This window comes from Condylura cristata, unplaced genomic scaffold, assembly GCF_000260355.1.
Source record: "Condylura cristata isolate star-nosed mole 26May11 unplaced genomic scaffold, ConCri1.0 scaffold00034, whole genome shotgun sequence".
NCBI lineage: Eukaryota > Metazoa > Chordata > Mammalia > Eulipotyphla > Talpidae > Condylura > Condylura cristata.
The window spans coordinates 13,993,873-14,020,475 of NW_004567135.1; the positions used below are offsets into that span (position 1 = coordinate 13,993,873).

At 45.8% G+C, this 26,603-nt stretch overlaps 2 protein-coding genes across 2 annotated transcripts in view; one reads left to right on the forward strand and one right to left on the reverse strand.

Moving 5' to 3' along the window:
• Positions 1-19: 19 nt before the first annotated feature.
• EMG1 (EMG1 N1-specific pseudouridine methyltransferase) lies at positions 20-4,935 on the forward strand. Its single transcript, XM_004692916.2, has 6 exons — positions 20-336; positions 3,404-3,505; positions 3,608-3,749; positions 4,092-4,150; positions 4,224-4,373; positions 4,512-4,935. Exons 1-6 carry the CDS (start codon positions 169-171, stop codon positions 4,623-4,625), a joined length of 735 nt encoding a protein of 244 aa, XP_004692973.1. The 5' UTR covers positions 20-168; the 3' UTR covers positions 4,626-4,935.
• Positions 4,936-5,021: 86 nt separating this feature from the next.
• LPCAT3 (lysophosphatidylcholine acyltransferase 3) overlaps positions 5,022-26,603 on the reverse strand; it is a 34,764-nt gene continuing 13,182 nt past the window's right edge. Inside the window, exons 2-13 of the mRNA XM_004692917.2 lie at positions 11,056-11,163; positions 10,568-10,674; positions 10,339-10,432; positions 10,155-10,192; positions 9,580-9,758; positions 7,965-8,073; positions 6,991-7,077; positions 6,735-6,901; positions 6,067-6,214; positions 5,833-5,991; positions 5,607-5,735; positions 5,022-5,416 (exon numbers count right to left, since the gene is read on the reverse strand). Of these exons, the coding sequence (XP_004692974.1) occupies positions 5,619-5,735; positions 5,833-5,991; positions 6,067-6,214; positions 6,735-6,901; positions 6,991-7,077; positions 7,965-8,073; positions 9,580-9,758; positions 10,155-10,192; positions 10,339-10,432; positions 10,568-10,674; positions 11,056-11,163 (1,313 nt within the window). The 3' untranslated portion in view covers positions 5,022-5,416; positions 5,607-5,618. The remainder of the gene's footprint in view (positions 5,417-5,606; positions 5,736-5,832; positions 5,992-6,066; positions 6,215-6,734; positions 6,902-6,990; positions 7,078-7,964; positions 8,074-9,579; positions 9,759-10,154; positions 10,193-10,338; positions 10,433-10,567; positions 10,675-11,055; positions 11,164-26,603) is intronic.

The following is a 26,603-nucleotide window of genomic DNA, read 5'->3' on the forward strand; positions in this document are numbered from 1 at the left end:
CCTCTGTCTGGAACTCTGCCTCCCGCAATGGCTTCGGAAGCGTCAGGCGCCAAGCCAGCGCTCTTTTCAAGTGCCCGCTCTCAAGATGGCAGCCAGAAGTAAGGCTGGGAAGAGAGCGAGCGCGAGGTTCTAATTTAAGTGTAGAGCAACTTCCGGTCCGGTTGCAACATGGCTGCGCCCAGTGGTGAATTCCAACCTCGTGAGCGGCGCGCCGCGGACCAAGAACAGGACTGGGATGCTGTGGCACCGAAGCGACCTCGATTCGTGGCGGGAAGCAAGATCGGAGGCCGAAGGCTCATTGTGGTGCTGGAAGGGGCTAGCCTGGAAACAGTCAAGGTAGTCTGGGGGCAAAGCGATGGTTTTGTAGCTCCACAGAGGATGGGACCACTTGGCATGCGGCTATCGGACTAGTGTGGATGGAGAAAATCAAGGTTGCTTTTGGAGCAACCTTGAGTTAGTTGGCAGTGCTTTTCTCCCTTCTTGAATCCTGTGACACTCGTCACATCCTTGTTTTCAGTTGATTTACCCAAGATTCTGTGGAGGTAATCTAAGGGGCGGAGAGGTTCGTCCGTGCGTCCTTCTACATCCCAAGACAAGTTACTGAGTAAAGGACAAACTAGTAGGTTACTGTAGTCTCTGTCCACTCTTTAATTGCTGAGAACGTTCCTATTTTAGTTAAAGGGTGTCTGCTATCAGCTTTTTATATCTTTCTTCAAAACTGTTCAGGTTTTCATTTAATGTTTTATCTAGCAGTTCCCTATTTTAAACCCAGCAGTTCCCTATTTTAAAAAATCATGCAGTGTTTTCCTTCTCTCTCATAACTCTAACTCTTTAGAGCCAAACTTGTTCAGTGAGTAAATTCAGAATAAATTGCACTGATTTAGAAAACCTGGATTTAAATCTTGGTTTTTACACTTACTTTATGTGAACTTGAGAAAATAACTTTGGTCCTCATAACAGTGGTTTAGTACATAGTGAACCACAGAAGGGGTTTGTAATGAAAGTGCTTAGTATGTAGGACATTTCCATGTGGTGTGGTGTGGTGTGGTGTGGTGTGGTGTGATTCTTTTCCATTTTACTTTCAACCACTGTTGAGAGGATTAAATATATTGATATGTAAGGTTTAGAATAATATCTTATCACTTGTAACCTAGTGAGTTGAAAAGATCATGGCCAAATTAAAGCTTCAAGAGCATGTTGTGTAAGAATAGCAGTCAGAATGTCATCAATCACTCTACTAGGGTGAAAAATTCATAGCTGGCTGAAATCTTTTGTACTGTTATCTCTTGCTTCCTTTGTGCTGGTACCTCTTATTTCGGCCACCCTCACCTGGTCTTGTTCTCACCATTTATTCCCTAGACTCCAGCCTCATTAGCGTTCTTTAGGCTCTTTAAGCACTCTTACGCCTTAAAAGCCATTGCACTTTATGCTCTTTAACTGGAAGCACCTGTTACTCAGCTTTTTGCCTCATTAACTCCCACTTCATGTTTATTCATGTAAGTTACTGAATCTCTGTAATACTGCTCGTTTTTCAATTAGGTTAAATGTTACTTCCTCATAAGCTGACTCCCCTCCTGGTATAAGTCAGGTTCTCTTGCTACAATTCTTTAATAAACAAACCATTTACCCTTCCTTCATATTTATATTGACTTGAGTTTAATGTTCATGTGATTATTCATTCACTGTTTCCTCTACTAGAAAGCTATGTGACATGAATTGGATCCCCCACTAGGGAGCTGACCCACATGTCAGGCAGAGCTCTTCTGGCCAGCCTGCTTGTCTCCTCAGTACTCCTCAGTAGTGTATTTCAGTAGATCTGCCTGTTTTGCTCTCCACTGTCTCTGGTGAATCCTCTCAGCCCCCGCACCTCTGGCCTACACCCCAGTTCTTGTATGCATAAATAACTAAAAAAAACCAAAAAAAAAAAAAAAAAGGGGGGGGGGAACCCACCTCCTCCTTTGACTTTCAGTACCTATTACAGAAAATGAATACACATGGTATTCATTCTCAGCAGTTTCTAGTTAGTAGTTTTCAAGCTTATTAACCACAACCCCCAACAGAAAAATTACATTGTCAACCTTTACACCCTCAACTTATAAAACCAAACCTTGGTACTAAAAGGTGGAAATGGGATTCTTCTAGTAATAAGTTCTTTTTCTTGAAAACTAATGGCCCAAGGGTCTTAGTTCTTTGCTTACTCTCTGTCTTGTTATTTTAGCTAGTAACATCTTGTGTCATGTTAATTCAGCTGTTAATTCTGAAGTTTTTAATCACTCTTCCTCCAAACTTTTGGGAGTTAACATGTCTCAAATATGTTGCCAGGCATAAACCAGTGTTTTGTTGATATGTAAAAATTCCTTTAAAGCCTGTATTTGTATTTAATGCTTTTAGGTTTGTTGATCATCTTAATTAATCCTCCTTAGGACTCCAAATAATTGCAACTATTTCTTTTAGTTGGTACTCATTCTAGGTAGATCTTTAAAATCTAGCTGCTGTACACTTGCTAGAATAATAGTCTCACATTCCACAATTACTTCTTTGTGTTTGGAAGCTGATGATTCTGCAGTTTATAGTTTCATATATAGTCATGGCCCTTCAATGTTTATTTGCACTTTTCCAGTATCATTTCCTTTACATTTTGGCTTCTTATCTCACCCATACCTTTTATATGCTTATCTTAAAATTGGCAACAATCCTTGTTGACTTCTGAGAAACATTCCTGATTAGACTACCCCCTGCACTGCCAACATGTTCACACCTCTTCCTGTTCACACCTGCATCTCTTCCTTTATTGCATGTTCTCATAAGCATCCTTTGCCCGGTATACACATAATGCTCCTGTGCAGCCTTGTTTGCTAACCTGACTTCTGCCTTGTTCCAGAATTTCTCAGTTGCTTTGCCTAATAGCCACAGGTTTTACTTATTTAAAATATTTCCTTTTATCATTTATGCATACAAGAACTGGGGTGTAGGTGAGAGGAATCACCAGAGACAGAGTAGGGGATCCTACTGAAACAGGCGGATCCACTGAAATACACTGCTGAGGGGAGCACCTGGTAAGACAGGTGAGATCTGCTCCAGGTGGGTCAGCTCCCTGGCCTGGGATAGAACTCAGGCCACAATGGCTAGCAGTAGCTTCATAGTGCTGACACTTTAACCCCTGTGCTACCAGGTTTTATTTAAACCCATTTTAATCATGAGAGATCACAGGCTGTGTCTTCTTTTCCCCTCTGTGCCAGCTGCCGAGGGAAGGAAAGGAGGGCAAATATGGCCATAGTAATCCTCCCAAGGGCTCGCTGGTTCCCACCTGTAGTGTTTCTGGTTCTGTAGATGTTGCTATGGGGACTGCTTAGCTAGGTCAGAGAAGCTTAAGTTGCTGTCCATCTTGTCCCCTGTCCTTCAGGCCGGGAAGACGTATGAGCTACTCAACTGTGACAAGCACAAATCTATATTATTAAAGAATGGACGGGACCCTGGGGAAGTGAGACCAGACATCACTCATCAGGTGACTCCAGGCACAGCGCCATACCCCTTGAGCCTTTGTGGGGAAGCCGAGGCAGCTGCGAGCTACTTCTGGTTTTAACTGTGCCTTTTCTGCTTCCTTCAGAGTTTACTGATGCTGATGGACAGTCCCCTGAACCGTGCTGGCTTGCTACAGGTTTACATCCACACACAGAAGAATGTGCTGATTGAAGTGAACCCTCAGACTCGAATTCCCAGGACCTTTGACCGCTTCTGTGGCCTCATGGGTGAGGAGCCTTCGTATTTAAATAGAGAGGAAAAGGGATAAATTAAATGTGCAATTTTTTTTAGTAGTGGGGGTTCAGTTTTTGCTACAGAAGGGCTCTTGGCCATTATCTTTGCTTGTACAGGTTTAACAGGGATTCCTGACTGAGGGAAAAGGGCGAGAGCGAGGCCCTCCCAGTGCAGCTGGTAGATAGAGCCTGATGGCAGCTTGTTCACAACATCTCCCAGCACAGCATGGCTGGCACAACACCGGAGCCCTCCCCCTGACATAGGGGTTTTCTGCTTAGATTACTGGACTGAACAACAGAGTTCACTAAACTTTTTTTTTTTGGGTCTCTCTCTAGTTCAACTTTTACACAAACTTAGTGTTCGAGCAGCTGATGGCCCTCAGAAGCTCTTGAAGGTGAGGTATTAAAACTGCTGGTTGGAGGTAGGATTTGAGAATGTTCCTGGGGCTGATTCTTTTCTTCTTCCAGGTAATCAAGAATCCTGTATCAGATCACTTTCCAGTTGGATGCATGAAGATTGGCACTTCTTTCTCCGTCTCAGCTGTCAGTGATGTGCGAGAGTTGGTGCCCAGCAGTGACCCTATTGTTTTTGTGGTGGGGGCCTTTGCCCACGGCCAGGTAAGGTCAGCTCAGCGCGCATATTCATTGAGCAGAAGCTTAGTGCAGGCTTCAGAGACCAGTTCTGTTTTTCCTATTCTGAGGAGGGCCTGAGTCTCTTATTGAGCGAGAGTGGGCTGACAGAACTGTTCTTTCTAGGTCAAGGTGGAGTACACGGAGAAGATGGTGTCCATCAGCAACTATCCCCTTTCTGCGGCCCTTACCTGTGCAAAAGTGACAACAGCTTTTGAAGAAGTCTGGGGGGTCATTTGACAGAGCTGTATTCTGAAACATAGAGACTGCTCACGTTGCCTCCTTGGGGCTGTTCTCCAACAAAGGTTGGGAGGTGACCTTCCTGCACCGAGACTATGGGGTTGGGAAGCCAGGCCGCACGTTTGCTGTTTGCTCATCCTATAAATACTGTTCTTGCAAAACTCTTCCTTTGGGGATCTTAAACCCAGCAGTATCTAGCGGTATTGAGTGGTGACTCAAGTCTCCGGGGAATGACATGGGGTTACAGTGTTTGCAGTTTGGTTCTGGGGTTTGCAGACAGGCCTCAGCTCACTTCTGAGCTCATTTCAGTATTCTACAGGAAAAGGGCCCTGCTCATTTCATTAGTGACGAGCATGAGAACTGTGTTGGAAAAAAAGCAGCCAGCAATGCTAGCAATGAAAAAACTGAACAAACAGAAGTGATTTTATCTGGTACAGTCCCAAGGTAGAAAAAGTGGAGCAGGCAGGGCCTTGTACCCCTCCTCTCCCCCCCATAGGGGGGGTGGTGGTAGCGGCACATATACAATCATAGTAAATTGGCAGAAGAAAACACAACAGATTCCTGGCTAGAGGGGGAGAGATAAGGCAACGTGCATGGGGGAGCCCAGAGGGGACAAACGGGGGCCCCTCTGTTCCACCCACAAGAGTTTCCCCTTTGGCCCCAAACAAAGACTTGGCTGGCAGGAGAGGCACTGGGCGTGCCACGTCTTCCCGCTCCTGGCTGCTATGGTCTCTGGCGGAGTGCTGTGAAAGGGGAGACGTCGTTCCTGCGCCAGTCCTGCTCTAGGCCACCTGCAGGAGAAAGCCCGCGGTGAGGCCACTGAGTGACTCCTGGAGCCCAGCCTCTGCCACCCACGTTGGTCAGTGCTCCACACTGCTCCCCAGAAGCCAGGCTAGCGGTTGCCCCCGACCTTCAGTGCTGTCTGTCCCACCCCCTCATCATGGCCATGACCTGGCAGCGTGGTCTTAGATGTCTGCTCACCAGGGAAATGGATTATTCCATTCGCTTTAACTTCTCTTTTCTTGGCACCATTGCTTTGCGAACGTAAGGCAATAGGATTAGGAGGCTCAAGAAGAGGATGTGGCCGACAAAATAGACGGATTTATACACCTGTGGGAGAGAGGGGCCACTGAGGCAAAGGGAGGGCCAGAGGGAGGGCGTGGACCAGCCCCCTGCACCAGGTGCCTGGTCTCCTGCCCTCACTTGCCTTCAGCCACTTGTCCCACGTGAAGAGGCAGAAGGCGGTCATGGAGTAACCCATGAAGAGCCAGTGGATGGTCTGCTGCACCAAGTAGTACAAGGGCTGGAGGACAGTGATGGAAGCCAGGTTGCTCAGAAGGGGGCTCTCTCGAATGAGGCTGGAGGCCTGCGCGGGCAGGGGAGAGGTCATGGTGTCTTGTTTCTTCTCGCCTTTCCCTCACCCAGCGCCCTGCAGGCCTACCTGTCTCTCCACGATAACGATGAGGAACTCCATCTGGAAGCAGACCAGGTACCCTGAGTGTAGGCCGTGCCAGAGGGCCAAGAAGAGCAAGGAGAGACCCTGGGACAGTTCTTTGTTCCCGAGGAACTTGAGTCGTTTGAAGAAGTAACTAGAGAAAAGGGGCTGGGTTAAGGGTGAGCCTCAGACTGCTCTTGTACCTCACCCTGTCGCCTCCATCTTGCCTCTGTGTCAGGGCCCTAAGGAGTGCAGTGGAGGTCTCTAGCTCCCACTGGGGTGCGGAACAAGTGGGAGCATCAGCGATGAGGGCAGTGGACTTGGTGACTCAGGTTTCAGAGTCAGAAAACGGCCCTACAGCTTAGCGGGGTGATCACGGGAAGCTATTACTACTGCATGCTGCCGCTGCAGGGGTGACGATGGGCAGACAACTCGGGCTGCGGATGCCCTGGTGGGACCGATGAACATAAGCAGGGCAGTGACAGAGCTGGGATTACGCACACACAGTTGCTTCTTCAAATACGGCAGCAATGAGTAAACGTGAGAGCAACAGACGAGAAATTTCCCCCAAAGCAGGAAAAGTAGAGATAAGTGACCTACTGTATTCTTGCCCCTAAATCGGGAAAGCAGTGAGAGGAAGGAGCTGGGCATGGTCCTGCCACCCCCCGGCTTACCGGGCCACCCAGGCATTGGTGTTGATGTTGAAGGAGGCGATGGTCCCAGTGAAGCGTGGGGTGGTTTCAAAGAGCCACACCTTCATGTTAGCACAGGCGTCCCACTGGGCCTTTCCCTTTTCATCAAAGTCATTGAAGCCCAGCCCCGTCAAAATGCAGACTCCTTCCTGAGGGAGGGGACAGCTCGAGACTGTGCCACTTTCCTCCTCCCGCCACCCTCCTTGTCTACATAGGACCCCATTTCATCGTTACTCACTGTGACCAGCCAACAGGTGACGTATTTGTACAGCACAAACTTGCCCCAGACCAGCATGTACATGCAACGGAACCAAAAACTGTGGTTCTTGGGGGAGAAAGAGCGTGTGCTTCAGAGAGCTGCCCGTGAGGCACATCCCCCTCCATGCTCTGCAACACGTGGCTGCCTCCCTGCTTCACGGCTTTTTAAAAAAAAAAAAAAAAAAACCGGCCACTGGGACCAGGCTTCCCCGTGAACAGCCATTCAGCACCTTTTCTTTCCAAGTCCCAAAGACGCCGCTATCCTTAACTCTTCTAAAGCACTGAGCATTTGGGACAGTTGCTCCTGGGGAACTTTTATTAAGACAGTTTTTAAAAATGGAGGAAACGCTACATTATAACGTGTCAGGTGTGCAGCACAGAAAAACTAACCTGCATGCACTGACTGCCTGAGCCTCACTGTCGAAAGCCTGATTTCAGCCCTCACACTGTTGGCCCCATTTGTTCCGATTTACCCACCTTTTTCTTCCTCTCTCACAATCCCTAATTGGTGTTATCCTCCAAAAGCTTATTTCTGTTTGACTTAGTTTATGCCTGTTTTCCCTTTGGGGGACTGTACACATGCACACTCAGAGTCAACGTGAGGAGACCTGGCCAGGGTATGGGGGCAAGTACTGGCTGGGGCAAAGCTCGCCCTCCCCTACCTGGGTTCTGAGTTCCCCAGCAGCAGCCCGGTCTACAGTGAGAACAGGCTGGGGAGCTGCTAGGCTCCCGGGCTAGAGCAGCTCCTGGGCAGGGGAGGGGTGCAGAGTGTGCACCTGGCACAGCCCTGTGCCCACGAAGGTCCCAGCTGGCTGATGACCATGTCCTGGCCTGCTGACATCAACTCTCAGAGCTAGAGCAAAACTGACATGCACTGTGGGTGGTAGGATGCACTTCCTGGCTCTCCACAGGGATCCTCCTCTGCACTTGCTCTCTGCTGTGGTAGCCACTCACCGCGTAGTCTTCTGTGAGCAGATAGTCTTCTGTGATGTGCGGGCTGAGCAGGGTGTAACCCACCAGGTAGATGAGGCCCAGACTCAGGCGCTTGAGGGCAGGCACGGTGCTGGAAAGGATTAAGTAGGGTCACAACGGGCAGAAGGACATTCTTCACCCTCTAACCTTAAAATATGGAGAGGAGCATTTTATTTATTTATTTATTTTTTTAAAGATTTATTTATTTGTGCATACAGAACTGGGGTACAGGCCAGAGACTCAGGGGTGGCGAAAGACTTCACCAGATACAGAGTGGGGAGCAGAACAGGCAGATCAACGAAGTACACTGCTGAGGGGAGCAGCGGGCGGGTCAGGAGAGGTCTGCCACACCATGTGGTCACCTCCGGGGCAGGTGGGAATCGAACTCATGCGGAAGTGGTTTCAGCTTCTTAGTACAGTGCTTTAACCCACTGCGCCACCAGGGAGGGCCAGCATTTTATTTATTTTTAAAGATTTATTTGTGCAGACAGAACTGGGGTATAAGCCAGAGGTGCAGGAGGTGAGAGGACTCACCAGAGACAGAGTGGGGAGCAGAAGGCAGGTCAGGAGAAGTCTGTCACACCATGTGGGCCAGCTTCCTAGCCAGGGATTGAACTTGTGCTGAAGCGCCTTCAGCTAGTACGCAGTGCTTGCACTTTAACCCCTTACGCCACCAGGGAGGGCCCCGGAGAGAAGCATTTTAGAGCAGATGCCCCCTTTGGAATGGAATGAGTAGCTCTGTGGCCCAAAGTGCACACTCAGTTGCTATGTAGCTGGATATGAGGAATGGAGAATGTGAGCCCCACAAGGCACAGGGAAAGACAGGGTGGTCTCCCCGAGGGATGCTGCTGATCAAGGCTTCAACAGAGTTCTCTGTCTACACTAGAAAACCTAACATAGTGGAGAATGATAATGAACAATTATCTGCTTCTTCCAGTCCTGGTTAAATTGATGCTCAAACACAGGCTGGGCCAGAGTTCAGCACAGGGAGTCTAATGGTAACTTCACATTTCCTATTATGATATTTACATTCATTTAACTATACTCAACAGGGTCTCCCTGGTGGCCCAAGGGGTTAAAGCACAGCACTATGAAGCTATCTGCAGCCACTACAGCACAAGTCTGATCCCCAGCCAGGGAGGTGACCCACATGACGCAACAGACCTCTCCTGACCCACACTCTACTCCCCTCAGCATGTTCTGCTCCCCACTGTCTCTGGTGAATCCTCATAACCCCTACTTCTGGCCTACACCCCAGTTCTTGTATGCATAAATAAATGTATCTTTAAGAAAAAAAGTATTTTCAACAATACTTTTAAAATAAGAAAATAAGCTCTGGAGGCAGGAACTCAACTGATTCAGGCCCAAAGCTGTGGCATAAAAGTGAGTTTTTATGTTTGTGCCACAGGGTAAGAACAGATGGCTGGCAGCAAAGTAAGCTGAAAAGAGCCCCCTACTGGCAGCGAGCAGTTACCACAGGCCTGTGAGTCGGTTTCCTGGAGAATGGCCACACTGGCCCACAGGAAAGCCACTTCAAAGTGCATTTGTATGGGGGTGAGACAGGTAGGTAGAGGTTGTGACCAAGAGGGGCAATTACCTGTTTGGTATCTTCCCTGGTAAGTCGGTCAGCTGTCCCTGCACCAGCTTCATGTAGTGGTTCATTGAGAACTGAGGCCCTACCAAGAAGGCCCCATAGAAGTAGGAGAAACCAGCAACTTCCAGCAGGGAGGGGACACCCCGTATGGCATATTTCCGTTGCTCAGAGGACAAGGTATTCTATGTCGAGAACAGAATGAATACTTCAGGATCACCTCGACTCGGCCCCCAAGAGCTAGTCTGAGTGTCCTCATCCTGGTGTCCCCCTGACGATTCAAATAGCCTTCAAATAGCCTCTGAGGGGAATGCACGGAAGGAAGAAGTCGCTTCACATGGATGGGAATCTGCTGAGCAGTGATGGCTGCTGGAGCTGCTCTCTGGACTTTGTGCTAGGGCCGGGGCCCAGGAAATGAGAATTGTTGACCCCTGCTCAGTAGTATCTAAAATGGAGGTCACACAGGCTGGGGAGGATGGCAAGGCTCTGGCCCTGGTGCTTGGATTATCCTGGGGGGACAACAGCCTTTCTCATGCCCTCAGGTGGAAATCCTTAACCTCTCTGGAGGAGTGGGTACTTACCTGATCTTTCCCTCCATCAAAGTAGTCAACAGCCAAACCTGAGCAGAGAGAGAAGGGGTGGGTAGTGTAGAGGGAGAAGACACTGAGGATGTGGCCTGTGGACTGAGTGTAGCCAGGAGTACATCTATGGTCAGATGGGGAGGGGAGGCCTAGGTATAAAAGGGGAGGGCAGTGACTCACTCACCAATCAGCTTCAAGGTCAGAACACAATGTGGCATTGTCCACTTGATATCATAGTTGCCAGTGGCTGTGAAATAATATCCAGCAAGCAGGTAGCCCTAGGAGATGGGGAAGTACTAATTTTTCTGTTCTACCATTTCTTCCTTCCTGCTCTGTGAGCTAAAGGATTCTTTCATCTCTCCTTTCTCCTGGTCCTATCACTAAAGGCTTTTCACCGAGGGAAAGACATTTACCATCTGCAAGCAAAAGGTAGTGAGGATGGCAGTTACGGTGCGGCCCATCAACCGAAGGATGAGGAACTGAAGCACAATACATAGCAGGGAGTGGTAGAGCTGGTTTCCTGCAGAGAAGGGAGCACATGCTAGTTTCTTTTGCATTCCCACCCTTCCTGAAACTTCTAAACATGAACAGATAAAGGGGACTCTTTGGTGTAGGGATATTTCCTGCTAAATAGAAATTTAAAGAATATGTGTCTTGGAGGAAGGGGTGAGATTTACTAAGAGCAGAAATGCAAGTGGGACTGTCTGTTGATGGGGCTGGGCAGGGGTGACCATGCTCAAAATGTTTCCATCTTGGAGAGGATGTACATAAAGGGATGGAGCTTGTCCTGTCCATAACAACCCATTTTGCAGCAGGGTGTCCTAACTTCGATATCCAGCAAATTCTCTCAAGGGAATTTGTCTGCTCCTCCCCATGTCCTCTCTAATCGCAGCTCACTTACCAAAGTTAAAATAAGCAATTGAGAGGCCTGTAAAGGTGTGGAAGAGATGGATGAGGTAGCTGTCCTTGTAGAAAAGGTAACGTCGATAAAACAAAGCAAAGGGGTAACCTGGAAGGGGAGAAAGATCAGAAAAGGGTTACTGGTGCCTGGTATGATTCCAGTTTTGTTCTGGAAGTTTACCTGGCATGCAATTCAGCTCGGAGAGGAAAACATGGATGTCAATAGAGACCAGGATAACAGTACCCCTAAGAATCCAAATCTCTTTGTGAATACAAATTAAAATTGGAAAATACTCATTTTATATGAGGCAAAACAAACCTAGCAACTAAGACTAGATCCTACTTACAGGCCACTAGATATTGGAATTTTCACAGGCATTGGGGGTGCTAACCATAGTAAGAAACACTCATTTTACCCCTTGATGGCTGACTGTAACTTCATTACCTGTCCCAGCTGAATGTCAGGTTACTGAGTGCTAAGAGGATGAGAATAAGAAAACCAGGCTACAGAGCAGCGATCGCCGGCAGTTTGTACAACGCGCAGCACCTGCAGGATGCCACAGATACGCCTCCCACCCTGGGGTGGGCAGTGACCAATGGTCAAGCCTCCTTAGGAATTCTGGGAAAATGTCTTCAAAAGCCATGATTCAGCCTGGTGCAAGGGATGTGACCAGGCTACAAGGTGGACCTGCCCTGTGCACGGCCAAGCTCAGCTGACTGCATTAAAGGGGCCCCTCACACCTGGTATTCCTGAGCCGAAACCCGTGTGTCCCAGGCACTCACTGAAGACGCACTCTCAGGGTTCTGAGAAGAAGCCTGGCTAGTGTGCAGGGCAACGGTCCCAGCACTCTGTGGCCCGGGTGGGGAACTGGAATCCTTGTGCTTTTCTGGGAAGGTTACTTCATCCACCATTTGGTGTATCACCAGTGTTCTTGAATTGGTCGTGGTTACACTAGCTGCAGTTCTTTTGCTTTAAATTATAACCTGCAGTTTGTTTACTAGTGGCAATACAGTTAAGTTGAGTTTGGATAACTTCAATGCTTAGGAGAGTGCTGTACACAAACAAGTTAGTTATTAAGCAAATACATTATTTATTAAGTGAGTAAGTAAATGGATAATCATGTTACAGTTGACTAATGTTCTTCTAGTCTTTTCCCCACCACTTTTTTTTTTCTTTTTTAGGTTATATCATAGTCCATGTACTTAGGTATTCTAGTTTTTTCACGTAACAGCCTATCAATTATTTGGGTTTTGTTGGTGCTAGAATTTACTGGTTTTGACTGCTGTTCTCATAAGGGGTTAAGCTCTTTATGAAATTTGTGGCTTTGCACAAACACTTAATAGACATCTTGTTTATTACTTGTTCATGCATTCATTTGACAAATCTTTATGCCAGCTATTCTATTTATGGTGCATAGAATGACAGAGGGTATGATATGAAATGGTTGGGATAAAATGATCTAGGGCTACAAGGGAGAGGGGACATCTATGAACCTTTCAGAATTAGATGAATGAAAGACATAGGATCACATCTCTTATGTATCATGCAGGCAGATCACTGGCAGGGATAAAAGACCGGGTTAGCAGCAAGCACTGCTAAAGCCACAGGCAGGCACTAGAAAGTAAACAGTAAGAGTCAGCTGCCCTAAACCTTTTACTTTTTTCTTTTAATGTTTCAGGAATGGGGTATACATGAACAGATAAAGCGAGCAGCACAGATCTTCACTAGCTAGAAGACTAGAACAGGTTTTGAATAGCTAAGAATTTATTTATTTTTTAAAGATTATACATACAGAGCTGAGGTACAGGCCAGAGGTACCGGGTGGTGAGGGGATTCATCAAAGACAGAGTGGGGAGAACAGGCAGATCCACAAAGTACACAGCTGGAGGGAGCAATGGGCGGGTCAGGAGAGGTCTGCCGGGCCTATGGGTCACCTCCAGGGCAGGGATAGAACTTATCCTGAACTGGCTTTAGCTTCTCAGTGCTGTGCTTTAACCCATTGTGCCACCAGGGAGGGCCCGAATTTACTTCTTTAAGCATCAGAATGCTTACCCATTTGGAGTGCTTGACATTAAAAACGACCCCACACAGGGCTCATGATCATAATCATTCTAGAAAGTCATTACAGCTCTAAAGCCTACTGAGGTATATAAAACAGTTCACCTGGACTCGGAGAGCCCACACTGTCCTGCATTCTGAGCTCTTGTATCCATTTTTTTACAGCTTTTTTGCCTTTTTTCTTGCTATTCGGATCAAGTCACTTCTTGAGCTTTCAGTGTTCCTGCCAATTCCTTCCCTGCCTCTTATTAATTGTACGTTTGAGAAACCGCCTCTTATTAATTGTACGTTTTACTGTTTTAAAAATGTAAAACAATACAAAACAAACAAACAAAAAAAAAACAAGATGAGAGAGCAAGAGCAAGGGATTTGGGCATTTTCTTTATTCCTGATAGTCAGTGTGTAGACCCAGGGATGCTGTCCCGCCTCCAGGCCCTCTTCTGCTACTCCTGTTTTTTAGGAATATCAGGGGGAAATGGAAGTTGTTGAGTTCCACTTGGGTGAGGCGTTACTGCACACTACTGAACATGTGATAAGGAGAGACTGAGAAAAATGAAAGGAAACAGTAGGCCAGGTTACCCAGATCATCAAGACCATAACAGAGAATAGCAGAGCCTGGAATGAGGCCGCTGAGGGGAAGGAAGAACTGCCTCCGGAGTTGCTGTGACAACCCAGAGCCGATTTTGAGTGTGTAAACACCAAACCCTGCTCTTGGCTGCTGCTCCGCTCAGCAGGCTCGGGCGCCCGGCCACCCAGCCACCCCTTCAGGGGTATGCTGGTTTTTGTGAAGGTGTTTTTTTACAAACTGTTTCTGAGTCTTTATGCTTTTTTTTTTGTTGGAGCCAAGGCTTAATATGGTAGCTCCAGGCACTTGAAGAGTCTTTAAAAACAATGAAAACCCCCAACAGAGCCTGATCCAGTAGGTGTGAGCAAGACTGACGTGCAGGCAGGGTTAAGACACAGCCACTAACCCCCTGATGCGAAGCAGCATGCTACTAGGTCCTGAGAATAAAATATTCTGTGTTGGCTGATGGGGGTTGCTATCTCTCCTTGAATAGCACTAAACAGGCAGAGGTTTGTTTTATAAATCTTGTCCGGAGAGTTTGAAGAACTTGGCTGACAGTACTGTAACTGTCCCTTTGGATTATTTTAAGGAGTTTGTTAGTAGATGCAGGTTGATGACTTTACACCCTAAACCTGAGGGCGCCCTATTAAGATAGTACTCTTGAGAGTACTCTTGAGAGTACACACTGGGGCTCAAGATGCTCAACTACTTGAAGTAGACTGCTGGTACACTAGCTCTGTCCTCCACTGGGGCTGCAGTCAAGGGCTTGGAGTGTGTCAGCTGAAGTGTCCACTCAGCTACTGGGTGTTGACTTGGGGGTCTGGGACCTGCCACACCCAGAATGCCAGTAAACACCATCTCTGTACAGTAGCTGTGAAGTTAAGTATTAATCCTAAAGGTTCTGAGGTTTCATCTGAAAAAACAGAAATGGGCTATCTTCATGAAAGTCTGGCTACTGTCTTTCTTTTCACCCAGAAACCGATTTTGAGGCTCTGCAGAAATATGTGACCCTATTTGGTCAGTCAGTGGTTGGTATGACTGGGTAAAAAGAAAACAGTTTGTCTGGCCAGTGTACGGGAGAAGATGCAATTAGACAGAAGTGCTGTGTGGTGACTTAGCCAGCTGCTGGTACCAGTTTTATAAAAAAGAACACGACCCCATCAAACAGCAGGCAAAGAACTGGTACGACATCCATAGCATACAGGAGGGATTTGCAGACTTTGTGGTCTCAGATCCACTTTACACTCTTAGACTGAGTAATTTAATTCAATAACAGCTTTGGTTAGTGTAGATATGATCTATTAATACCTATCTTACTAGAAAATAAAACTAAGAACATTTGAAAGTATTTAATTCCTATTCACTAAAGATAGTGCACCTATTATTCTGTGTTAATGTAAATAACATACTTCTAAAGTAACCATATTTTGGGTCCTTCCTGGTGGCACAATGGGTTAAAGCGCAAAAGACCTCTCCTGTCTTGCCTGCTCCCCTCAGCAGTACAGCAGTATACTTGTCTATCTACCTGTTCTGCTCCCCCCCCCGCCCGCTCTGTCTCTGGTGAATCCTCTCACTGCCCCTGTACCTATGGCCTGTACCCCAGTTCTGTATGCATGACTTTAAAAAAATAAAATTAGCATATTTTCCAAAACAAACAAAATGACTTAAACAAGAATGCAAGAATGACATTGTTTTACAATTTTATACATTCCTAGTCTTTGGCTAAATAGAAAATAGATGAATTCTCAAATCTGCTTCTGCATGTAACTTGTATCACTTCTCGGCCTTTTGGCTAAGATCAACTATAACCTGTTGTGTTGTTTTGGTTAAATTATATGAGGAAAACCTGGTTGGCTACATAGCTGGTACGAAAATCTTAATTTTTTTCAGATATTTTTTGATACTATGCCAAGATTTGATAAGCAGTTCCTTAAAGCTTAGTTGTAATATGGAGTCTGCGACTACATCATCAAACTTCCCATACACTGTTATGTTAAAATTCACTGGTCTCTCATGTGCTTTGAAGGGATCTCTTACCCAGGAGCACAGTTTTTGTGACATCAGCACTGGTCATTTGAAAAAAGATTGGTTCACAGAATGAGGCAAATCTTCTACAATTGATATATGGCATTAGAATGTTAAAAAAAAATTCACTTCATTGATTTTCAGCAATGTCTAAAAACCTTTATATATTAGAAAGTTCAAGTTCAAGGTAGTGGGTACATTTTCCAAACTTCTGGTTTTTACTTGACTTTAATTTCTGGTTTTTACTTGACTTTAATTTCATTCCCCTCCCCCACCTGGAGATGGGCTCACTTTGTATTTTTAAGATCCAATACGCCAAATGCCGAAGTCTTAAATAACCCATCTGTCAAGTCCATCATTCTCCCAAGTAAAAACAGTGTTCTGTGAAAACAACTTCAAGCTCAACATGCAGCCCCTGCAGCTGGCCAGTGCTTTGCCTGGAGACAGCTGGTATGCTCAGCATGCAGAAGGGCTTCGAGCATACGCCTCTTTTCTTCAACATTGCAAAGACATGTACTTTAGGTCTGAGATTTAATAAAATAATACTTCCTGCTTCATCAAGGACATTCGTGAGGGAAGTTGGCGTTTCTGTTTTGGAACTGAGTGCCCAGGCACTAGCAAATTTACCCACCCATGCGTCCATGCCCTTAGCGCCAATGTCAACACAGTTGGAAGGCAAATAACAGTGTTATTATGGAAATAATTTTTACCCCACAGATTTCCTCAAAGTTTCACAGGGACCCCTGGGAGTTCATGGACTATATAGCGTTAGAAATGCTGACATATAGAATGGTCCTTTGGCTTAATCTTCCTTATTGCACTGTTCCAGCCCAACAGTGTCCCCCCTAGTTCCTCTATGGCCCTGCTGCATTTTCATTTAAAAAAAAAAAAAAGATTTATTTATTATTTATGCATACAGAACTGGGGTACAAGCCAGAGCAGAGGTGCAGGGGCAGTGAGAGGATTCATCAGAGAGTGGGGGGCAGACAGGCAAACAGATGAAGTACACTGCTGAGGGGAGCAGCGGGCTAGACAGGAGAGGTCTGTTGCGTCATGTGGGTCACCTCCGGGGTGGGGAATCGAACTTACACTGAAGCAGCTGTGCTAGCTTGCAGTGCTGTGTCCTAACCTCTTGCACCACCAGGGAGGGCCCTGTATTTTTATTAAAAAAAAAAAAAAAAAAAGATTTATTTATGCATAGACTGGGGTACAAGCCAGAGGTGCGGGCGTGAGAGGATTCGCTAGACAGAGTGGGGAGCAGAACAGGCAGATGTTGAAATACACTGCTGAGGGGAGCAGCAGGTGGGCTAGGAGAGGTCTGCTGTGCCATGTGGGTCACCTCCCTGACCGGGATCAAGCTCATGCTGCAGTGGCTGCAACAGCTTCATAGTACTGCACTTTAATCTGTTGTGCTACCAGGGAGGGCCCTGTATTTTAATTTTTAAAAGCTTCTCTTTCATTGGTTTTGAGACATATGGTCTCCTGTTCTTTTTCTATTAAGATAAAATCCACATACTATAGAATTCACCAAAGTGTAGAATTCAGTGGCTTTTTGGTGTGATCACGAGGTTGTTCCACTATCCCCTTGATCTAATTCCAGAAATTTTTCATCTGCCCCAAAGAAATCCCATACTTGTTAGTAGTCTCCACTCTCTCCTAGCCCCAGTCCCTAGTGACCTTAGTCTCCTGCCTCCATGTGGTTGCCTATTCTGGCCTTTTCATGTAAGTGGAATCCTGTAAATGTGACCTTTTCTGATTTTTTTTTTAACTTACCAAGTGTTTTCAAGGTCTTTTTGTTACATCCTGTATCAGTACTTCATTCTTTTTTATGGCTAGTCTTCCTCTGAATGGGTATACTACATTTTACTTATCCATTCATCAGCTGATGGATATCTGGATTGTGTCTACTTTTTGGGTATTATGAATAAGACTATGAACTTTCATGTACAAGTTTTTGTATAAACTATGCATTCAGCCCTGGAGTATACACAAGAATGGATCTCTGGTTCTTTCATCTAATTTAGCGCTTCTCAATCAGTGCTACAGAACAGTATTTAAGAATATCCCATCTGGGTCCTCCCTGGTGGCACAGCTGGTTGGAGCACAGCACTGTGAAGCTAGCCAAGCCATGGCTGATTTAGGAGTTTGATTCCTGCCCCAGAGGTGACCCACATGGCACAGCAGACCTCTCCTGTCCCTCACACTGTTCCCCTCAGTAGTGTATTTTGTCAATCTGCCCGTTCTGCTCCCTATTCTGTTTCTGGTGAATCCTTTCACCGCCCCTGAACCTCTGGCCTGTACCCCATTTCTGTATGCATAAATAAATAAAATCTTTAAAAAAAAATCCCATCTACAGTGAACCCACATACTTTGGCAAAATACAGTCTTGGTGTGGATGACCTGACAAATTGCTCCTAAAAGTTTGCTCTCACTTTTCTGTTACTACTTTGACTACCTGGCAAAGGATAGGTAACCAGGATTTGAAAAACTAGCACCCACCTGTCTTTTTTTTTTTTAAGATTTATTTATTTATGTATACAAGAACTGGGTACAAGCCAGAGGTGTGAGAGACGAGAGGACTCACCAGAAACAGAGAAGGGAGCAGGACAGGCAGATCGACAAAGTACACTGCTGAGGGGAGCAGTGGGCCAGACAGGAGAGGCTGCCATGCCACCTGGGCCACCTCCCTGGCTGGGGATCGAACTCATACTACAATCGCTGCCGACAGCTTCATAGTGCTGTGCTTTAACCTGCTGCACCACCAGGGATCGCCACCCATCTGTCTGTCTTTGTCTCTTTCGATGAAGGCTTTTTCTTGGCTCCTAATATGTCTCACCTTTAGGATTCAGGGCTGGCGCTCTACCATTCCAACCATTCTGCCTTTCTGGAAACTCCATTAACTCTCACTTAATATGGTCTTCATGCCAAGGATAAATCCTTATCTTCAATCTTAACTTCTCAAGTTTCAGCTCTACATTTCCTACTTCCTGACTGGACACTCTTAGCCGGCTATCTTACACTTCTCAAACTGTATAAATGAAACATGACTTCCCCTCCTCAATCAGCCTTCTCTTGGCTTTTTTTGTTTGTTTCATAGTGATGGTACCATTCACCAGTTCACATGGCCACATGTAACCCTTGAAGTTGTCTTTGCTTCTTCTCTTTCCTGGGTTCTCAGTATCTAGTCTGTTGAGTCTCTTCCTGCTGAACCTCCCTCCCTCCCCCCAACACACACATATTGGCCATTAAGGCCTGGGGTACCTCACCCTTCAACTCTTGTAATGGCTTCTACTGATCTCAGCCTGCAGCCTCAAACGCTGATAATCCTATGCCAGTAAACCTTCAACTTCCATTCAGAAACCAGTGACTCCCTACTTACATAAAAACACTGACCAATTCCTAACCCTAAGAATCAAGTCAACCTTCAAAACTTCATTCCTCTACTTCAGTTAAAACTGATCTGCCTGGAGGCTCACTACTAGGTTAGCTACGGCCGCTTCAGCACGAATTTGATCCAGGCCAGGTGCGACAGACCTCTCCTATCTCACCTGCCACTCCCCTCAGCAGTGTCCTCCGTCAGTCTGTTCTGCTCCCCACTCTGTCTCTGGTAAATCCTCTCACCGCCCCTGCACCTCTGGCCTGTGCCCCAGTTCTGTATGCATACATAAATAAATCTTTAAAGAAAAAAATGGATCTGCTTGGTTTTGTCCTGTCTTGTACCTTTTGTCTCCAGAATGTACCTCATGCCAACCCCTGTGTGTGGAATACCTTCTGCAACCTCTCCTCTACCAAGTGAAATCCTATTTATCCTTCAAAACCAAGTTCAAGCGTCTCCTTTCCTAAGGCTACCTCAGACCATAGTGAATTAATGGCCCTGAGTATTATGGATTCATGCCTTAAATGCATCGTGCTTAGGACTGAAACTGTCATTTGGCAAATCATTATGTTATTCCTTTCATTTTTGCTTTGTGTTAAAATCCTCTATGTTCACAATCTCTTTTCCTAAAAGCCTCAATGTCTTCAGAGTGCCCATAGCATACTGTCCTGTATACTTTACTTTTGATTGATTGACAAACAGTTGTTGAACATAACAGCTGTTTGATCTTGAGCATCAGTTTCCTCATCTGTAAAACGGGAACTACCAGCCTCTGCCTCCCTGAGCTCTTGTAAGCACTCATGGTGATAATGCACACAGCTAACACAATGCCTAAAATATTGTAAGTGGTTCTAAAATTACGTAAGGGCAAATCCACATAAGTTAGAGGGAGATAATGCAGGCCTTACTTGAGAAATTCTGGGGCAAGTAGATATCAGACCAACTGAATCTAATCTTCAGCCCTTGTGACAACTAAATGACGAAGTGACTAAGGGCTTGCCTCCTATCTGCACTCAAAAGCCGGTCCATAACACATTTAATTTCGAGGGCACTGATCACAGCTTGCCAAGAACACGTTTTCTAAAATGCAAAGTCCTATTAAAGTAAGGACTTAATTTAACTTAATTGTCACCACTGGATGGTGACAAGAATGCAGACTTCAGAATTAAGATAGATCTCAGTCTGAATCCTGATTTCTTCCATTTAACTAGCTTTTACCACTGACAGACTGGTCAGTCTTTCTGGTCCTCATTTTGATCAGTAAAATGAGTATCTTGACACTACTTTATGTCTGCTTGAAGAGGAAAGTGTCTAGTGGTCATATTCAGCCACAGGTTTTAATTAAATATCACGTGTTCGCCCATGTTTTGCAAAGTTTCATTTTTAGCTTAGATCTTTTCCCTGGACTCCACACCTGTTCAGCCACTTGACAGCTGAAGTAGGTACATGCCTGAACAGGTAACTCCAACTGAACAGGTCCCAACTGGAAGTGTGGAAAACCTCCCTCACTCTACCTGCCACTCTCCTAGCCTCTCTCATCTCAGCAGCTTGCCCTTCCATTCATCAGGACTACCAACCTAGCAATCATTCTTCCCCCCGACTTCAGCCTAGTCAGTCAGCAAGACTGTTCTACCTCACATCAAACCTAGAATCTGACCACTCCATCCTCTGGCCCAAGCCAGCGCCATCTCTGTAGACCTCCTGAATGAAGTCCCACCCTCAGCTTCCTCCTTGCAGTCTGGCCATATGGCAGCATCCAGAGGGATTCTGTTCTAACAGAAGTCAGATCAGCGCATTCCTCTGGGTAAAACCCTCAGAAGGCTACCACTCTCACTCAGCAGAAGCTGAAGTCTGACCAGAAGCTGCAATATCTATTTGCTACCTCCACCTCTCTCTGACTCATCACCTCCTCTTAGTCTTCCGCCCCAGCTCCAAAGCTTTCTCCTCCTGGAAGTCAGGCAGGCCCAGCCTCTGAGTCTTCCTTTAAGGGCTTTTCTTGTCTGGAGTGTTCAAGTCTCTCCTATACTGTAGCATAAGGACATTAAAATGTTGCCCTATCAGTGAGACCTTCCCAGACCTCTTATCTAAACTTGCACACCCCAACACCCCAACCTTCACCAACCTGCACTTTCTAGTCTTTTCTTCCTGCTGTATTTCTCTATTTTACTATGCAATGCTTATTACTCGTTCACATACTATATACTTCAGTTATTTATCAGTCTTTAAAAGAAGGGGTTTTGGTCTGTTTTCTCCCTGCTGTTCCCCACAGTCTAGTATACAGTTCCTGATATACAAAAGGTTGAGCACATAAATGCTGAATGGATGAAAGAGTAAGCGAATGAACACTGGGCTGCAGGCTGTCCATTCTGTGGCCACTCAGCACTGCACTAGGAAAATGGAGGGAGACAGTAGACTGGTTAAGCACTGCTTTGTAGATAAACATCAGGCCATGCTGGGTTTTAGGCCATAAGTCAAATAAACTAAGCGTAGGGATTAGAAACTATGGTAAAGGGTCAGGACACAAAACTCAATAATGACCCCAGGCAGGGTAGGAGGATTTGGACAGAAAAGAGATAAGGAAAGAGTATGCCAAGGCAGGAGAGTGAAAGCCAGGGAGGAACACAGGATATTCTGTTCTGGGGACAGGGTGAACCACCAGGGCGGGTGAAATAAATAGCATAGCAAAAATTGAGCAGGCTGGGAAATTAGGCAGAGTCTGAAATGGCCATAGAATAGGGGAAAAACCAACAGAATTGACTGGATATGAAGGATGAAGGAAAAAGACAAAATGTTGCAATAGTCTTCAAGCTTTTTGGCTGGAACACTCCCTTCAGAGTTTGGAAAAATCTCTTTTGGCCTCTTGTATTTTTACGTTTCTATCTAACATTTTAAAGTTCAAGCAATGGCAAATGATGTGTATTTTTAAAAATGTATATGGAAAATGAGCTTTAGTATACATGGAAAAAGGGCTGTGTAATCCAAACAGCAAACGGAGGGAGGGGTTCGAACAGATTTACCATCAACGGAGGTTTTATTTATTTTTTAACTCAATTAAACAAGTTGATACTTCTCCTCATGACAGCCATCTTAGAGCTGAATACCACTTTTGAGATGGAGGAAGGCTGAGGGTGGGTGAGTCTGCTGCCAGCGTAGAACATGGTTACTGGTCCTCTTTGCTTCCCTTGCCTGGCAGCCCGTGGCTTTTGTACTTTGAGGCCCCACGACTTCTGTCCTACTTTAAGCTGGGTGTGCACGACTTTAAGGGAAATGAGAACCTCAGAGCAGAAAGTCTCCTGCATATCAATTTCAGAAGAGTATGGAAGCTGAAGCTCTGGAAGTTGGTTCCCTGGGCACGATCCACGTACTCCTAGGGTGCACTTAGCCTAATGCAAAGACCACTGACCTCAAGGTTCCATGCCCAGGTGGTTAGGAAGAAGGCGGTGACAGACAGACACAAAGACTGGAGGAGAGAGCTGGCTCTGAGTCTTGGAAAACTCCTGCATTGAGGGGAATGCAAGCATAAGACACTGAGATAAAGCAGGAAAACAAGGAGGTGGATCAGGACAGTACACATGAAAGGACGAGGATTTCAGTGAGAGGAGTTTCACTGCATTAAATGATAGCGTGTAGAGGAGAGAGGAACTGGCTGAACTTCACAATGAAGTCATTATAACTCTCCAACAGCGATAGTGTGCTGGACACGGAGACCAGAACAGGGGCCAGCTAAGAAGGTGGCGCGTGGGGAAGAGGCCAGACCAGGACTCGAAGACTATTCATTCAGGAGGCTTGGGCAGTCAATGGCTGTGGGCCCTTGAGTGAAGTAAAACATTACCGAGAGATGTCTATCCAGGCGTGCTTTCCGGAAGAGAAGTGGTAGAGAGGAAAAGGACAGCAGCTGCGCATGTCACAAGGGTTTGCTTCCTGTTCGCCCCAAGATGAAAGGGCCAGGAGAAGGGGTGGAAACATGGAGGGCAGATGAGGCGTTTGAAACCTTGAGTGGTGTTGGGGAAGCAGAGCGGGATCACACTGCCCACTCCCTGGAGCTCCCCACCGGTGGAGAGAGTCTCTTCTCCCCAAAGGTGCTCTGCCAGAAGTGGGCAAGGGAGGGATATTCTTCCTTAGAAGTTGGTGTTATGTAAGAACCAGGCGGTCAGAGCCGACTTCTGATGTTCAACCTCTCTGCCAATTTACGCACAGCACTGTTTAAACATGAGCTGCTCACAGTGGGCCACTCAAGGAAGCTGCAAAACGAATAGGGCACATCTGAGTGATTTGTTTTGCAGAGAGACGTTTTGAGTAGTTTAACTGGTAACATAATTATATGAAACAAGCTCGTTATACAAAACGGAATGCAAAGCTGCCCTTTATTTTAAAAATATAACATGAGACCATTTTTCTGTTCTGACAGCTGCTTTATGCTAAGTACCTCTGACCCAAAAAGAACACGTTTACTTAGCCTTTGAACATGGTCTTTAGAGAACTGTTGGTGGGAAAACTTAGGAAGCGCTGCTTGAAATCCACATTTTTACCCTTTTCTTCAAATTCAGGGGAAGAGATCTCTGCCTTTTTTTTTTTTATGTATTTTTTTTACTATATATTACTTATGCATATACAACTGGGGTATAGGCCAGAGGTGTGGGGGGTGAGAGGATTCACCAGAGACAGAGTGGGGAGCAGAACAGGTAGAGTGACGAAGTACACTGCTGAGGGGAGCAGCAGGCGAGGCAGGAGAGGTCGGCCGCACCATCTGGGTGAGCTCCCTGGCTGGGGATCAAACTTGTGAAGTGGTTACGGCTAGTATCACAGTGCTGCACTTTAACCCGTTGTGCCAGCAGGGAGGGCCCTGCCTTCTTTTTAAACATGCCTCCTTTCCTTTGGTCCAGATCCTCAGAATGCTCCCAGACCAGTATGATTTGGGAACTTCCTTTTCATGATCTCTCTTGCTATTGTCTTCACTCTTCATTTTAATAATGATATCACATCCACCGCCACTGAAACTCTCCTTTAAGAAGCACTTGTTATATGCCAGGAATGAAATTAAGCATTTTACACACCTACTTAATCCTCACAGCAACTAGATGAGGTAAGTAAGAGACAATATTGCCTTCAATTTATGAATAAGCAAGCAAATCAAAGTAGTTATCTAACCTGTCTGGGCGGATTAGCTAGTAATCAGTAAAGCTGGAATTTAACCTGCAGGTCTCACCTCCAGGTCTGTGACGTGGCAGGTGGTGGCTTGGCCCATCAGCAGCTCCACCCTCAAGTGCACAGGCCAGCTTCACCCTCCAGCTCGCTCTGCCACCCTTGTTCCTTTGCTGATTGTTTTTTTTTTTTTTAAAGATTTTATTTATTTATGTATGTAGAACTGGGGTACAGGCCAGAGGTTGGAAGGTGAGAGGATTCACCAGAGACAGACTGGGGAGCAGAACAGGCAGATGACAAAGTACACTGCTGAGGGAAGTAGCGGGCGGGTCAGGAGGTCTGCTGCACCATGTGGTCACCTCCCTGGCCAGGGATTGTCAAACTCATGTTACAGTGGCTGCAAATAGCTTCATAGTGCTGCACTTTAACCCACTGCACCACCAGGGAGAGCTGGCTACTGCTTTTTTAAAACTTTTGCAGTCACCCTCTTCAAATCATGGCCCAACTTCTTACCTATCCATTTCTTTCATAACCACCAGCACGGTGGTAGCCATGACCCCACGCCCACCACATAGGCCACTCTTTCCTCACATCTTGTGAGGAGACCCGGTTTAGATGATCAGCGAGGTTTCTGAAATTGTCATGACTGAAACTCACTTCAAGTTCAAAATTCATGCTGACATTTGAAGCTAAAGTAACGGGGGGCAGGGACTCACAAAATGGCTGCACTGCTGTTAGGGAGTGTTTCCTGACAAGATGAAGTACAAGATTAGGGTGACTTCTGAAATTTCTAGTTAAGAGAGATGGTTGGCAAAGCCTGTTTCATCCCTAATCTGGATGTTGTAATATTTCCAGGTAATGGAATGTTCCAGAAAATGGGCGTTTTGCTTTGGGCAATGTTGGAAGGTCACATTCAGGATCAAATGTGCCTGCCTTTTTAATTAACCTGTAGTTAAATTTCCCAATCACAGATTGGAATGTAAAATAGGACTGCTTTTGAAGACGGCTTATTTGTAGTTTTATCAAATATTTTCACATGGTAATTTTACTATTCTCTCTTCTATACTATTCACTATTCTCTCTACTTTGAAGATTTGCCAATCATTTCTGTTTTTCCATTACTAAAGTGGAAATGCGCTGTGTTAAAAGTCTATAGAGAGAAGGTGAAAAGTCAGGAAGATGAGGTAAGCCCTGCTAAAGAGACAGTGGTCTCTTTAAGTGACAGGTAACTGATTAGGCCCTTACTGGTGGCAGTGACCCCTCTCATAAGCTTGCAGAGAAAAGCTGATGTAAATTATGGCTATTTGGGTGAGCATGGGGCTCACCTTTGAGTTTATTTGGAGCTGGTCTTTTGTGTGAGTTTACCAGGTTAAGTCTTGTTGGGAGTAAAGTCAGGTGCCAACAAGCGCCCCACCCATCCTGGGTCCCTGGGATTGAGTCATGCTGCAGGTGACTGCAGTCATTCATTCACAGGTTACACAGATTCTCAGAGCTGAAGAAACCTTAGAAATCACTCACATCAAGCCCTTTATTAGACAGCTACAAAGCAAAGGCCCACGGGGATAACTGGCATGCCCAAGGGTAACAGCTCAGCTGGAATTCACATCACTTGATTTCCACTCTCTGACTCTTGCCACATTCCTTGGCAATTGGCAGTGCAGGGTGAATCATGAGTAACTAGCTTTGTGTTCTTTGAAAGTGACAGTTGTATTATTCGGATTTCTTAATAACATGCATATGTGCAGACACACCCATGTTTATACTTGCTTATCTTCTGAGTTAAACACATTTGAAAACCTTACTTTAATGCCAAATTTAGGTGTTCACTTATACTGTCTTTGTTCACCTCATTCTTGGGGACTCCCTCTCCCTTCCTTCAGAAGGTGCCATAGAACAGAGCAGTTCATTTCTGGAAACCACCTCCAGCTGAGCAATCAAATGCTTTCATAAACTGTGGTGTAAGAGTCAGGGAGACTAGGTTAAGAGAATCACAATGTCCTAACTATGTATTTCCATGGTCTTAGACTGAGACTGAAGGTCAAAGAGACATTTTTAAGATGAACTAGGGGATGGTTGTTGCTTGTGAGAAAGAAAGGGTTGTTAGGGAGGTTGTTAGAAAATTTAGTGTTTAGGTCACTTAAACAACCTAATCCTGAATCATTGCTGCCAAATCATAAGAAAAGGAATTCTTTAACAGCGCTGCGTCAGGGCTCTCAGTGAGCAAGGCTTCCTCAAGCTAGTGCTCTGATACAGCAAACACAGAGGCTGTCTAGAACTGCTCCAAAAGTCGAAAAGCTGGGCTACAATAGAACTTTCACTTTGATGTCCCCACCCCTTTTTTGTCATACAACAGGAATTAAAGACACCCATAGATTCTCATTA

Bases quoted from the DNA above. Each gene is read 5' to 3' on its own strand.
- EMG1 (XM_004692916.2), top strand. From the start codon at position 169: ATGGCTGCGCCCAGTGGTGAATTCCAACCTCGTGAGCGGCGCGCCGCG. The intron at 337-3,403 runs GTAGTCTGGGGG...CCTGTCCTTCAG, and splicing joins CTAGCCTGGAAACAGTCAAG to GCCGGGAAGACGTATGAGCT. The intron at 3,750-4,091 runs GTGAGGAGCCTT...GTCTCTCTCTAG, and splicing joins CCGCTTCTGTGGCCTCATGG to TTCAACTTTTACACAAACTT.